The 15,387-nt window shown below is 42.7% G+C and overlaps 1 protein-coding gene across 2 annotated transcripts; it reads left to right on the plus strand.

Annotated features, from left to right (window-relative positions):
- Positions 1-1,662: 1,662 nt before the first annotated feature.
- LOC131582542 (carbohydrate sulfotransferase 6-like) lies at positions 1,663-10,339 on the plus strand. Of its 2 annotated transcripts, none has more exons than XM_058845850.1 (3): positions 1,663-1,992; positions 2,445-2,596; positions 8,868-10,339. In XM_058845850.1, exon 3 carries the CDS (start codon positions 8,896-8,898, stop codon positions 10,075-10,077), a length of 1,182 nt encoding a protein of 393 aa, XP_058701833.1. In that variant the 5' UTR covers positions 1,663-1,992; positions 2,445-2,596; positions 8,868-8,895; the 3' UTR covers positions 10,078-10,339. The 2 variants fall into 2 exon arrangements, with proteins under 2 accessions (XP_058701833.1, XP_058701834.1); XM_058845851.1 differs by lacking the exon at positions 1,663-1,992 and adding an exon at positions 2,018-2,222.
- The last annotated feature ends 5,048 nt before the right edge of the window (positions 10,340-15,387 follow it).

The raw sequence follows: 15,387 nt of genomic DNA on the forward strand, positions 1-15,387 counted from the left end.
TCTTAAACTCTTAAGACATGGTGCAGCTATGAAATATGAAAGAGCAGCTTAGCAGTAGGCCACCTTTTGGCCATTGTCCTCTAGAATTCGACATCCTAGCAGCTGGGACAGCTACCTTTTCCAGAAGTCTCCAGTTTGCACTTGGATCTTTGAATCTCTGTGTCAGTGTACGGCTGCTGATAAATGGCTTCATGTTTGCATCCTCAGAGTCAAAGCAACTGTCTACTGCTTTTTAGTGCTTCTAGCCACTGCACAGCATGAATGAAGGGGGCTGTGAGCTTGTTTCCCCCATATCTCAAGCTGATGTACATTTGGTATGCTCTCCCTTGCAGCAGTAATGGTGCTTGCATGAGTGCATGTGTTTATTCAGGGAGTTCATTATTGATGAAGATGATCTTTACCAAATATATAATCACTTTTTCAGACAAGTCAGTTCCCTGACTGAACTTGGTATGTGTCTGCACAAGCATTAAAGTGGCCATGAGCAAGGGGTAGAAATCTCTGGAGAGATCACAGGACCGCAGTTTAAGGGTTTGAATGTTCTACTCCCACAAAAATTGAATCGCTGAGAGTCTTCCTCCAAGCTGAACAGAAGTCTGTTTAAGGTAGCAACAGAAATATGGAAGAGACTAATGCTTGAAAGCCATAGTACTGGGAGACTCCATTAATGCATTAATCCCTCTCTAAGTTTTCTCTCCTGCTGTAGCCTTTAAGTTAAAAGTGATGCTACTCAGAGCAACAGTTCAGTGAATGCATGTGAAGTAAGAAATGGAGATTAGGTCTACTTCCAGAAATACAGAGAAAAATATCCTTAACATTCTCTTTTCCTTTAGATGGAGAAAACTGTAAAAAATCCTCCACAGTAATGTAAGCAAAGAACGATATACATTAGAAGGAGGTAATCAAAAAAGTTATTTACTTGCAGGTGGCATGTAACTGTTTAATATGACCTGAAGGCATCCCTCCATTTATTTTCAAAGAGGTGTTTCATGACTGGGACTAATAACTCAGTGGAGGGTAAAAGGAGCCATAAAGGCAGATGTTACCACATCAGGGGAAAAACCTCTGTGATACCTCTGCTGCGGTCACTTCCTGGATCACTTTTTATACTGACCATAGTTCTTGGTTCATAGTTCTGATTCCTTTCTCAAGCTTGAAGAGATTTTATACTTTTGTAGGTAACCAAGCAATAGAAATAAGGCAAGATTTTATAGCTTAAGCAACAAACTGAACTACGTGGGAAAAATACATACCTTAAGATCCACTGCAATCAGCATTAAGAGGTGTAGGAAGGAAGAGCCTTTCTCAGAAAGCTGTCTGCAAGGACTCTTCCTTTAGCTTGCTAAGCAACATAAAAAGTCAAACTTTTGGTTTTGGTTTGGTTTTGTTTTGTTCTGTTTTATTGGATGTTTCTGTTTAAATGGATGTTAGGGCCCTGTAAGAGTCATGCTTCAGAAGTCTTTTAAGAGGTGGAACTAGGATAAAAGAAACCACCTCGTTGCTTGTTAACTCACCAAGCAGCCCGTTTGCAGGGGGCATTATCCGCTCCTTCTACTCGCACGAGGCGAGCAGGACGCGGCCGCGCCGAGCTCGGTTCGCCTGCGGGTGCTGGGCCGGGCCGGAGGGAGGCGGGGGAGGCCGGGGGCAGGAGAGGAAGGGCCGCGGAGGAGAGGCCGCGGGCGCTGGCTGCTGCGGCGGCCAGGCCCAGGCCGTGTTGCCACGAGCCGGTTTCGGCGAGCCAGCCGGGAGCGTGCGGGCCGGGGACTTGCAGGATGCATGTGCCAATGGAGCCAATGGCCCGTGCTGGGCGGGGCAGGCCACTGGACCGCCTTTGCCAGGCTGCGCCTTTGCCCGGGGATGCTCCGGGAGCGGGGCGGATCGGCTTCTTCCTGGGCTCCTCCCGCTGCCTCGGCGCCTCGGCCACGTCTGAAAGCAGCTCATTGTCTCTGTCGGCAGCTCGGAGCCGCGGCGGTGGCGGGAGGCAGCGACAAGGTACGGGCAGGCTGATGCGGGTGGGGATGGGGTTAATCCACAGGATTGGCAGTCCCCTTCAGACCTTTTTTTTTCCCGGTCTTAAACAACGGTACTTTAAAGGAGATGTTTTTGAACGGGTCACACACGCCCCTGCTTGTGGCGGCGGAGTAGCGGTAATACCAGTTGCGGCGGAGCCGATGTCGCACCGACAGAGGTGAAGCTGTCGAAAATCAACCTGTTTTTTTCAGGTTTGGGTTTTTTCCCCCTCCTTTTTTTTTTATCTCCCCCCCCCCCTTTTTTTTTTTTTTTTTTTTTCCTTTTCTTCCTTTTCCCTAGGGAACATGGCTGATTGATGTTAAGGTGGTTTCGTTTGTTGAAGTTAGATGGTGAAATAAGGTGCTTTAGACAACTCTTGCCATCATTTCAGGAAATCCCACCCCATTTTTCTGTTGTGTCCTGTCTCTTTCTAGGTGAAGGTGACATGCTGATCGGAAGCATTTGTCAGTATTTCTTAGCTGCAACAGTTGCTACAAGTGAGGCACACAGCACGCACCTCAGCCCAATCGTCCTCGGACTGTTTGAATTTGCAGACCCTATTGTACCGGCGCTGACAGAGTCTCGAGTAAGTGAACAGCATTCAGTCACTGCGGGTGTCTCTTTGTCACCCCAGTTTTTCCATAACAAAAATTCCTAACAAATATTGCAACTAAGAAGACCTCTTTTCTTGAACACCAGTAATTCTAGTAGCTGAAAACGCTTTGTGCTCTTTAGCTGCAGTGCATGGAGAAATAGGTGTTGTAGGGCTATGCTTTGACACTGCCATTTGCTTAGGCTGGACAACGTTATTTAACTCTAAAAAATATTAAAAAGCTCCCAAAGGAAACCGTACCTTTTAGAAAAAGAACTTTAACGATCATGTAATTAAATATATAGTATGTTTCATTGTATAATAAAGTGTTTAAGTGATGATTTCCTGGAAACAATTTTTCAAATCTCAGGTACCACTAGACCACTAGATTGTAAAAAGAGGTATATTTCCAAAAGCTAAATTAGCAGTATCATCTGAAATTCTAATATAATGTTGTAATTCAGAGCTACTACAGTACATTTACTGTATTTTATTATTTTAGTTGCAGTTTCACTATTCTATTAAAAAAATCTTATGTGTTTCAACTTTTCAGTATTGGAAAGACTTTCAGCTTTTAGGATTACCAGTGATTCTAGAACACACCCTCCAAACTAACTTTTTCTTTTCTCTAATTACCACTACTCTTACTACTACTACTATTTAACTACCAATCTGCATATTGTTGTTGACACATAGGCTTTTGCCTTATGAAGATTGTGTGATATGAAGAGATGTGTGATTATTAGCTGCAGAAGAATGCTAGAAAGTGATGTTTTTGTCAGTGGGGTGATTTACTGCAAGAATTATTAGTAATATTGTTGTGTATTATTCTTTGACCAGTTTTGTCATGTTCCAGCATTTCACTTTTTTGAGTAGCAAACTACATTTCTAATGTTCGCTCATAGAAGCCATTTTGGTGGTGATTGCATTGATGCCACGCCTTATAGATGAAGTATGCAGTGAATAAAGCATAGTTACTCATAAAGTGAGTCAAGTCCATGAGGAAAAGTACACCTGCAGGTGATCTTTGCTCTAGATATCATGCCATGAACAAGCATTTTCCTATTAATTCTATAAAATGTGTGATGACATTTACCATTATCATTCTTTTTACAGTCAGCACTGCTGCATTTGGTGAAATTTGAGTACATAAGTGATATTTACAGTCATCTCGTATGATTGCTCTGAAAGGTCAGCATACAGGACAAACATTTTTGGGTGATTAAAAATTGCATACATAATCCAGCATTAGGTATTAATTTTTCAGTGGAAGAGATCAATATGGGAAATCAACAGAATCACAGAATATTCTGAGTTGGAAGGGACCCACAATTGAGTACATTATTTGAAGTAATTTCTGTATAATCTGTAAGTTCTTTGACTTTAAAAATGCTGCACAGACTGTTTAAAATGAAAGTATGCTGGAAATTTTCTCAGACAGAAAATGGCCAGGGAAGACTTTGACAAAGACAGCTAAGATTCAGTTGCTCAAAAGTCATTGTAGGGGAGCAGGTATTTGTAATTCTTCACTTAAGTATTTTTGCTTTAATCCAGCCTGTTTTTTCAGTCTTCTCACAGCAGACCCAGACTTGTTTGTTCTAAGGGAGCCTTTCATCCCAGCCTTTTGTCCAAAGCTCAAAGAGAGAGCGTGTTTCTTGACAGCTCTAATATGAGGCATTCTTTCTGTCTTTCGACAATCTTTTTAGTATCCCAGAAAAAAAAAAATTAGCAGTTCAATCAGAGGCTCGCTTTTTAGCTATAAAATTAGTTTTTGCTACTTTATTAAGTCTCTTCAGGTTGAATTCTGTGCTGAACGGAAATTACTAAGAAACTGTACTCCTTTCAGAGCTGACCTGAAAAGATTGGATTACTCAATTCCAACATTATATGTTTTATGTGACAAAACAAATAGAAGTCCCTGGAAGAAAGAGCTAAAGCATCATCCAGTGGACATTTTTTTTTTCTTCTTCTTCTTTTTTCTTCTTTTTTTTTTTTTTTCCTTTTTTCCCTTTTTATTCTTTTTTTTTTTTTTTCCTTTTTCCCCTTTTTTCCCTTTCCCTTTCCTTTTTCCTTTCCTGCCTTTCCGGGTCTGAAAAGTGCTCTCCTTAGAAATGAGATCTTTTTGGGATCAGTACTACCACTGACTGTATTTTTACCCTGCTTGGTAAAACTGGATAGCTTTGTGACATATATCTAGTTTCTTGGCAAGCAATGGCAGATACGAGGGGCCCTGCAGCTTGGCAGTCTATCAGAGACAGTTTAAGTCGTGAAGAAAATGATTGCTCTTTTGGCCAGTTTGTATAACTAATATGTTCCTTGGACAATATGTAAGAATAGTTATTGTGGAACTGTCCCAGGGTTCATCTAGTCTAGGATCTTGTTTCCATTAGTAGCTGTTAGCAGGGAAACCCAGGAGCAGAGCATGAATCAGGACTGGCAGCTAAACCATATAGGCAGATGCTTTTCAGATCACATTTTGAACATTTGCATTGCCCTGTGAAGAGATGATTGCGCCTCAAGAGTTTGAGAGACTTCTGGTTATTCTCTTTACCAGAGCTTTCCTTGAAGAAATGGTATCACCAAAGAAGTACTACTATCACAGAAAAGGAATAACAGTGTAATTGGTAGTAAAATGATTTATACTAAGGAGTATTCGTTATTTACAAAAGCACGTATTGTGGTGCCACCGAGTGTTGCCATACTTCATGAGTCTCAGCTGAGAGATGTGAGAGCGTCTTGAGTGCAGTCTGCTGTAACTTGACGCTTGTTACAGCCTGTTTTTCTGCTTGTTGTAGCTCCCTTGCCACTTGGAGTCAGTCTGCACAAGTCAACGAGGAGCTGTTTGTCACTGAGACAGTAGCTGAAATGGCAGTAATACTAGGACATCTGACCCCTGTGCTGCTTCTCCTTTTCCTCCCCTGTGTTTGCGGTTGGCAGGCGTGCTATAGTCAGGCAGGTGCAGCTACAAGGAAGCATTTAGTGGAACAAAGCAGGAAAAAAGGAGGTATACCAAACCCCAATTTTGCGCTCCTGAGGGGAACTTGGGGTGGGCAGGTGGTACCACTGACTGTTGGTGGAGGAGGAGGGCACTAGCAGAAAGAGGTGAAGCAATGTAAAACAAGTCACAATGAAAACAAGGGTTTCAGCGTGCAGCTTCAGCTTGCAGTTTTGGCATATTGCCTTTCTGTGCTGAAAGAGCAAGCTTGCCTAACAGCACCATCTGGTGAGTCCTGCTATGGAATAGCTAGTGGATCAGAAGTAGCCTGTATCACAAGGTCCTGTTCCTCACATTTGGAATTGTAGAATCATTTAGGTTGGAAGATCGTGAAGTCCAACTGTTAATCCAACAATGTCAAGTCCACAGCTAAGGCAATGATACAATGTAATCTATTCAGTAGATTTATAAATATATTTATATGTGTATACATATGTAGATCTTAAGCAACTGTATGAGAAGGTTATTCTGTGGGCTATTCAACAGCTGGTTTCTGCCTCAGCTAAAGTTTGTCAAAAATCACCGAAGAGCTTTTTGGGTTAAAAAAAATTGTACTTTTAAGGGAATGCAAGTTTAACCTGGGCTGAAATCACCTAAACTGCAGAATGCAATTGCAAATGGTAAATGGTTGTTTACATGAAAATAGAATTACACATGAGAATTAAATATGAGAAATAATAATATGTATACATGATATGAAATAATATGAAATAAATATATATATAATAAATTATATACACATAGAATTAAACATGAGAAGTACAGAAATGAAGGGCACTGTTTACAGAGAAAGTGGTGTATTTGGCCTTAAGCACTGGAAACCACACAAGAGAATACTTTTACAGATGCTGTATTTTGTTCTGTAATTATTCTTTTTCTTTAGTGGTGTCTACATGTGTGTATATTCCTTAGAAACACTGCAACTTCTCCAAAAGGGTAGAAAATTAATCTTAAATATAGAAAACGGGTATCTACTTAGTGTTTTACTTTGATATCACAGTTTTCTTGCAGTTTCTATCATGTTGAAGTGTAGGGAAATACTGCAGCTACAGTCATTTGACATTATTTGTAGCACTTGAGTCTGATTAGTTCAGACACATATTGTGGACTAATACTCATCGTTTTTTTCGTTGTCACAGTGTTATCTGCAACAGTACTTGGGTGGGAACTGGAGTGAGGACAGGTCTGAGAGACAGTCAAGGCAGAAAAAACAGCTTTTGGCTTCTATTCCTCAGTCCTCCACACTCTGCTAGTAACATGTAAAGAGCAATTAGTGTTGCAGTTGTGTATCATGATTAGAGTGGAGCAACTGTTCTGTGTAGCTTGAGTAGAAACACATTAATTCTTTAAAAAGTGTAATTGATTCTCTAAAAGCTACATAATGAGTGAGATTGCAAGGAGCTGCAGAACGCAATCTTAGTGTAGATAATGACTCATGTTTTGCACTCAAGAAAAAGATCTGAGATAGTTGTGTCTGGCTGACTTTCAGGCAGAGTCTATTTCAGGAAAAATCTTTCAATTAGCAGCTGCAACTGTACTTTGACTTCAGCTTAGTCTTTAATCCCATCTGTTTGGTGAAGTGTCAGTGCAGGCTGCTGGATTGCTGGTGACCCTCACAACACAGAGAAACTTATAGATGCTTCTGGAGATGTAATATGCAAAAATTAAGTATTTGAACAAGGCAGATTTTTATTTATGAATAATGGCCAGGCTGAATTAAACTAAGGATTTTTATATTTGCTCTTGAGCCTGAGAGTAGCAAGTAGGGGACTGCTAAGGAAGAAGTTAAGTAATACAGTAAGCCTTATTTTTCCTACTGTGCCATCGCAATACAGGCATATACCTTGGGCTATCCACAGTTAAAGGAATTGCTAAGCCATGGGCTGTAGCCTCATTTTTCCCTTTAACAGTCTTTGGAAGGCTTTTCTTCCATTATGTACTTTAAATCAATGTAATTATTTGTTGAACTCTTGTATACTTTTGCTGCCACAGAATTTTGAAGCAGAGTTTCACAGTTTAATATGCACTGTACATAAAGGTTTTGTACTGAGCGATTATTTAATTCAGTTCAATTTATTATGTCAAATGAGTGTGTACCTATGTTTACTAGTCTGCATGATTTCTTTTCAAGAGTTCAGAGTGTGTTGAAAAATGTATCTTTCACTGTAACAAGAACAAAGTTGTAATTGGAAATTGTAAATGCAGCTAGATAGCGAATATGTATATGTAGAACTTTTGAGATGATCTGCATACATAAGGAGTGTTACTTCCCTAAAACCTTGCCCGCTAACATTTACTGACTGCTTACAAGTGGAATATGCATGAGTGAGAGCACCAAAGGGTAGGTGCCAAAAACCTATAGTGAAAAGCTGTGAGGAGTGCATGTGTCTTGAACTTTGACTGCAAAATAAAGCAGAGATCTACTTGCGGTTGACATGCTTACGATTTTCTAGGCATGTCATGTCTTGTTATATGCAGACAAATCTAACTTCCAAACTGGAAATTCCTTGAATACAAACTCAGGGTATTTAGTCTTGGGGTGTATGCAGTCCTGACCAAAGATATACGTCAGCAGCTTTTTCATTTTATCATCTGTGGCTAGGTGTGGCTTCAGGTTGTGAGTTTTCATCCATCTTCTGCCTTCTACAGTTTGGAAAATACAGGGTTGTGGGTGAACACCAACTGGTATAGCATCGTATGGCCCCTGTAGGGTACAGCACTCACATTAGATAAAATTATTTTTATTTCAGCACCCACAATTACCAATGTTCACATCCAGTCCTTTTAGGGGATAGAAATCCCTGTAATGTGAAATTGAAACAGAAATACAGTTGAGCAATTCAGAATTTTTTTTTTCTTCTTTTTTTTAGGGCAATATTTACCAGTATTCAAGCTGAGGGCCTTGTGTATTTTGTAGTTTGTTGGGGGGGGGGGGGGGGTGTTTGTGGGGGGGTTTGTGGGTTGTTTTTCTTTTTTAATCCATGGGTTGAGCTGCATCAACCCAAGGTTTTCTTCAACATCGAACATGTACTTATTTGCGTATTTCTGCAGTGATCTTCCTGTCACACATTACTTTCTTTGAGATTCCAACAGCTGTTACCTGCAGTGATCATCCCGCAGTGCAATAGATTAAGGAAGCAGTTAATGCCACATACATACATGCACATGTGAAGAAAGGTTTTACTAATGCAAGAGTTTGTATTGTCTAAGTTGTATCATTATTGTGCCCCAGGAGCAATGGTTCACTGGTATTTCCCTTCTCTCTTTCAGCTTTTCTCATTGCCCTTCCTCGGTGAGAATGGCAAGGATTCGGATTCCTAGCACAATTGTTCTCATTTTTGTTACAGTTCAGACTGGATTCTTACTCTTCATGTATGCCCGGTACAGTAGCTTCACACCTCAGTCTGAGGAGAAACCATCACAAGTCCACGTACTTATTCTCTCCTCTTGGCGGTCAGGATCTTCTTTTGTTGGTCAACTTTTCAGCCAGCATCCCAGCGTCTTCTACCTGATGGAACCTGCATGGCACGTGTGGGTTACAATGTACCAGAACAGTGCCAAAGTCTTACACATGGCAGTGCGGGATTTAGTCAGGTCAGTCTTTCTGTGCGACATGTCTGTGTTTGACGCGTACATGCCTTGGAAGAGAAACTTATCCGATCTCTTCCAGTGGGCAGCAAGTCGGGCTCTGTGTTCAGCTCCTGCTTGTGACTTTTTTCAACGTACCGACATAACCAGTGAATTGGCATGCAAGACCCTTTGTGGACGGTATCCATTCAGCAAGGTGGAGGAAGCCTGTAAAACTTACAGCCACGTTGTCATCAAGGAAGTTCGGTTCTTTGACTTGAAGGTCCTGTACCCCCTTCTCACTGATCCATCCCTGAATCTCAAAATTATTCACCTGGTCCGTGACCCCAGGGCGGTTGTTAAGTCACGGGAACAATCAGTCAAAGCATTAGCCCGTGACAATGGAATTGTCTTGAGTACCAATGGCACTAAAGTGGAAGATAGCAAATACAAAGTAATGCAAGAGGTTTGCAGAAGTCATGTTCAGATTTATGAAACAGCTACTCTAAAACCACCTAATTTCCTGAAAGATCGCTATTTAATGGTGCGTTTTGAAGATCTGGTAAGAGAACCATTATCAGAAATCTCAGAAATGTATAAATTTACAGATCTTAGTTTGACTCCCAGGCTCAAAAGCTGGATCTATAATATCACACATGGACAGGGACCGGGGAAAAAAAAAGAAGCCTTCAAAATAACATCTCGAGATGCAGTTAGTGTTTCACAGGCCTGGAGAAATATTCTTTCCTTTCAGAAAGTTAAGAAAATACAGGAAGTTTGCAAAGGTGCTATAAACATTCTTGGTTATCAGCTGGTGGATTCAGAAAAAGAACAAAGAGATCTAACATTGGATTTGGTGTTGCCAAGGCGACAAAATCAATTCAGTTGGTCATCATTTAATCCAAAACACTGAGACATTTTTGAGAGATCTGGGAGGTGGGGAGGGCTAGTTATTTGAATATTTCTCTACTGTGCAGCATATAGTAGTTGGAAAATCCTTGGCTGATGACTTTATGTTTTCCTCTACTCCTTTTCTGCTAATGTAAGAAGGTTTTTTCCCCTGAGTTTTTTTACATTAAAAAAAAGACAGCGAAGTTCTTGTCAGCCCTTTACTGTGCTGCTCACAACATTGTCATAAGAATATAATTTAAGCACCTTCTATTAAAAGATGGATTATCAAAGATGTCTGTGTTTATTGATAATAGTTCAAATATTTTTTTTCACGCTTCAATTATTTAAGGATCAAAGTTCGTTATTTGTATATACAGAACAAAGTAGATTAACCAAATTTCGTCACTTGACTTTCTTCTTTAAAGTTGTCGTGCAGTTGTGTATTTTTTTTCAGACTTTTGATATTTTAAATTTTAACGTGTAACTTTTCCAAAAGGTAGGGCATCTGCAGCAGCTGTGTTGTAAAAGGCTTAAATAGGAACTTCATTTATTGATAGATTTCATAGTGGTTTCCTTGGAATGGCAATGTTTACAATTCGGTGTGATGTTTGTTTGGAGTGCAAAAACCGAAGAAATGAAGGAACTTTCGGTGGAATTGCAGTGGAAATAGCGTTTCAATGCTGTCCCAACTGTGTTCTAATATCGTGACACAGAATAAGTGCACACTTGCTCCTGCCGCACAATCCATAGCGTTATCCTCTCTTCAGAGCTACAAGTTATTTATGAGGATCACTGAGAAATTTAGAATGCCCTGAAAATTTGCGTGTCGATTTTTCTGCTGCATGGAAGTGATCGGTTCAACCAGCTTTAATAGCAGAGACGGATGCTCGCGTACGGTTAACACGCGGCGCCGCGTCCGAGAACCCCGGGCGGCGCCGGTGAGGCTAAAGAAGCCGCGCGTGCGCAGAGGCTCCGAATGAGCGCACGCGGGGGGCGGGGGGACGCGCATGTGCAGCTCGCGGCGGGCACCCGCAGCCGCTCGCTGCCGCGGAGAGCGCAGCGCTCGCCGTGACTCGGCCGGTTTGAGACGTCGCCGGTGCCAGCCGCTGACCAGAAACTCCAGCTAGGAAACCCACAGTGGCGCTTTCCGTGGCTGCCTCACGCTGGTACCGCTTACTTGAAGGCGAGCGGGGAACGAGCGACCGCGTGGCGTGTCCAGGGAAAGTCCCGAGGAGGGCGACGGTCGCTGTAGCGGGGGCGGCTGGGCTGGCGGCGTCCGCGGCGGAAGCACCGAGTGGCGGGGGCTGCCCGAGGACGGCGCCGGGCGAGAGCGGATGGCACGGTCTGGCCGGAGCCGCGCTGCGGCTGCGGAGCCGCGTTGGGCACGTTGCAGTCGCTGTCTGGGCGGGGGCACAGAGCGGGCAAGGCGGCTTTCCACCGCACGCCGAGGGCTGCTGTCCAGGGGACGGAACTTGCTCTCGTCCACGTTGGTTCCCGGGGCATCCTGGGTGTTGTGGTTTTCCGTCACTGCGCTTCCGGGCAACCCTGATAATAACTAATACGACGTCTTCCAGCTCCTCAGTTTCTCAGGTTTCCTTTACCACTGAGGACTCTGCTCACCTAGCTCTTCTGTTTTAGGGAATACCACATATAGCATTGTGGGTTCTTAATCCAAACCATTTCTTGTCCTTCAAAAATTTATACAGCTGTTACATGGCTGTGAGTTGTTCTTCTTCCTTAATATTGCATATTAAATGGAGACATTAATTTGCAGTTGTCGCATCCTCCATGAAGTGTGTATCAGTAGATTTAAGTATAGCACTTTTGGAATCCTTCCATTTTGACCCAGTGAAAACACCTTCCACAGCATGAGAAGATGCAACAGTGGTTTTAAATGGCAGAACGAGGGAGTAAATGGCAGTAGAACACCTTTATTTCCTCTTTTTTTTTTTTAATTTTTTTTTTAATTTGTTTATTAGCATCTTTCATTCCAGTTATGCAGGAAAATTTCAATCGTAAAGTCCTCTACTTGCACTACTTTAAAGTTTGCATGTACTCTGATCTAATCACCTTAATTCAGCTATCCGTCACTAGAAAACATCCTTTGTGCTGTTAACTTAGAAATTTATTTTATTTGGGACAACTAAACATAAATTTGCTAGAAAATAACCATATACTTTGAAATCCTTTTACTGACTGCAATTATCTTTTTACAGGTAATTTTTCAGCTTCAGTCAAAAAAGTATCTAATATGTCAGGAAGGTGATTGTAGTATTACCCTGAATCCATGTCAACTTTATGGACTGTGTGATCCCTGTGCAGCTGCACAAGGAGAATGTCCCAGCTGCAAGAAAAAAAAAAAATTCCGTGGTAACATGCAGGCATAGTTCTCATACCATGTTCATGAATATAAGTCATAAATAATTTTATGGTTTTGTGTAAGAATTACACCATTCAGTATGAAACAATTTAATAGTGCAAGACTGATTTCCAGTTTGATGTGAGAAATTGAGTTGCTTTAAGATGGGGAATAAGGCTTGCTTACCGTTATATAGTAACTTCAGTCATTTGATGAGGTTTTTATGGTCTTGCGATTCTTTCATCCTCCCTCAATTCCATCCCACCTTTTCTGAGTTCCACATGCATTCCTAGTACACAAGCTACTTCGGTTCATTTGCACTGAAATCACTTTGTGTGTCTCATCACAGTGTCTGAATAAAGTGTTTATACCACCTGTTATTTTCATTAATGAAAGTTGGATACATAAATAAAGTAACTACGTGCTCAACAGTACAAATGCTTCCTTTGCAGATGTTCTCACAGCCGAAGCAGATTGATTTGGTTCTGGTGCACTGAAACAGGATCCAAACCTTAGAGACTTTTTATTTGTCCTTAGGCTGGAAAATATTGCTGTGTAGCACTTGTTCCCTTGTACCTGCAGTTCACGGTGGAAAAGATTTCTTTTAGTGAGCAAACGTTGTGACTGGTGCAGCAAAAAGCAGAAGAGTTCCTGGTAATATCTGCTTGGAGAGAACGCAAGTACTAGCCAAAACCTCACTGTGTTCCAGTGCAATGCCGCTGCGGGAGGAAAGGGCATGAGGTGCAAAGCCCTGAGCAGAGTGGTGGGAAATGGGAGGCGAGGAAGAGTCGGGCTAAGGATGGATTTAAACTGGCTGGGTGTTAGTGTAGGAAGAGACATTTGTCATCCAGATTGCCAAAATGAAGACCTGTAAAATCCTAGCTCTGCCTTGTCTTTAATATTGTTCTATTTCATATTTATGTCATCACAAAAAGCAAGGAAACAATAAATGTCACTATTTCTCAGTATTGCTATGTGAAGGTTTTTTAAAGGCTGATGTATTTATGTTATCTTTTTCCACTCCAAGCTTGGCTTTTCCTCTTTTTCAGTGTCTGCTGCATTGGGTGTCCTAAGGAGGGGTCTTAGGAGTTGATGCTAATTCTGCTTTTTCTGAAGGTGTATCAAAGTGTGCTAGCAAAATGGCTATTTTCTTCTCTGAAAAGCTTTCCCTCTATGACCATCAACACATGTGCTTGTACGAATGCAAAAATAGATAGAGGACTGTGACTGTAGGATTCTTAGGCAACCATCTTGTTGATTCTTGGACTAAGTTGTTCTGATGGCATCTCCAGGGTTCTGTGAGTCTCGTCGGCTCGCCATCATTCTCACGTGGGTCATCTCGTTCCACATTCTCTTGGTCCTTGCAGTCATTCTTCTGGCCAAGAGTTTTCCCTCCCTGTTGCGTCCCCTTGTTTGTCACCTTCTGTGTCACGGGTGTCTGGGTGTATTTGGCCCGGAACTGCTCTGCCCTGCTGTGTAGTCTGGGTGTGGGTGTAAAAGGACAAGTCATGGGCACTTGAAATTTGAAATTTGTAATTTGAAGTTTGCAATATAGGGTGTAGTTGTAGTCTAGATGGTAGTCCTAGATTGACACGAGATGTCTGGAGCTGTGAAGTTATCCTGCAGCACTTTGACTTTTGTCTTAACTTTCTTTGAGATGTGGCTGGATTAAATCCATGGCAGCATTCCCTGTCTAACTGAGGGGGTTCCCCTGAGATTGTCAATCACCGTTTGTGACTGCTACTCTTCCCTGGTATTGTTTTGGGTTTTTTTCCCCAGTTTTTGTTTGTTTTGGTGTGGTTTTTTTTTGTTTGTTTCTTTTGCTTCACTCATGGTCTTTCCTTATTCTCTGTGGTGTTTCCCATGCCAGTGTTTCCCACTAGATTCTTGTGTCCTCTTCCCTGTCACTGTTAATCTCTCTCTTTGTCTTGCTGGCCATCCCAGGTATTTCGTTTGTTTTGGTTTTCCCCTGGGGTTTTTTGGAGGTTTTTTTTTGGCTCACTCATGTTCTTTTTATATTCACGGTGGCCATATCATGCTCCCAGTTCCACTGTTTCCCCCTGGATCCTTGTGTCCTGTTCCCTGTCCTTGTTCTGTTTTAATCCCCCTCTGTTGTGCTGCCCGTCCCTTATTATTTTTTTTTCCCCTTATTTCATCCCTGTTCTTATTGTACCCTGTTCTTCTGTGTCCTCCCTGCTGCCACTCCCTCTTTCTGCCTCTGGCCTGTGCCTGGGGGTTCTGGGGAGGAATTTCTGGGGGCTTCCCCCCTTTCTTGTTGCAGCAGAGCTCCTTTTTGGGGGAGTCTACACCTGGAAAGGGTTCCAATAAAGCAGGGTGCTGCTGTCCAGGGCAGTTGGAGTTGTTCTGTGCCTTCTTTGGGGGTGAGGAGCAAAGGCTGAGGGGGACGGGGTGGGCACTGGGGGGCTCCCGTGTCCCTTGGGGCACGCCGAGGTCCCCGGCAGAGGGAGGCAGGCGCTGCGCTGGAGGAGCAAGGTGAGCGGGGAATGGGGAGGGCTCGTGCCGGGTACCCTTGTGTTGCAGCCTGCAACCTCAGGATCTTGTCCAGGGAAGCAGCAGGGTTCTGGGGACCAGCATAAAACACCAACGAGACGGGCTCCCGTTCATGAAACCATTTATTCAGCATGAGAACAAACTCAGGTCCAGAACAGAGAGCCCCGAACAGAGGCACAGCAGGGGTTTTTGAGGGACAGAACCGAGGGTTTACACCTTTGAGGGTGGAGTTCAGGGTCAGGGACCATTAGAAACACAGCAAGGGAGAACCCCCCAGGGACTCAAACCCAATCAGAACTCCTGGGCTGCCCTTCAGAAGGGGTTTGGGGTGGGACAATGTAACTCTTTGTCTCCCTGAGGCCGCTGCCACACCCTTGCCCAGAGGGGACCCCGAGCTGCCAGGAAATTCCCTGGGAGGGCTGGATGCAGAATCCAAAAACCTGTGGAGCTGTTCTGGTTTTT

This window comes from Poecile atricapillus, chromosome 10 (genome assembly GCF_030490865.1).
Source record: "Poecile atricapillus isolate bPoeAtr1 chromosome 10, bPoeAtr1.hap1, whole genome shotgun sequence".
In the NCBI taxonomy this organism is placed as follows: domain Eukaryota; kingdom Metazoa; phylum Chordata; class Aves; order Passeriformes; family Paridae; genus Poecile; species Poecile atricapillus.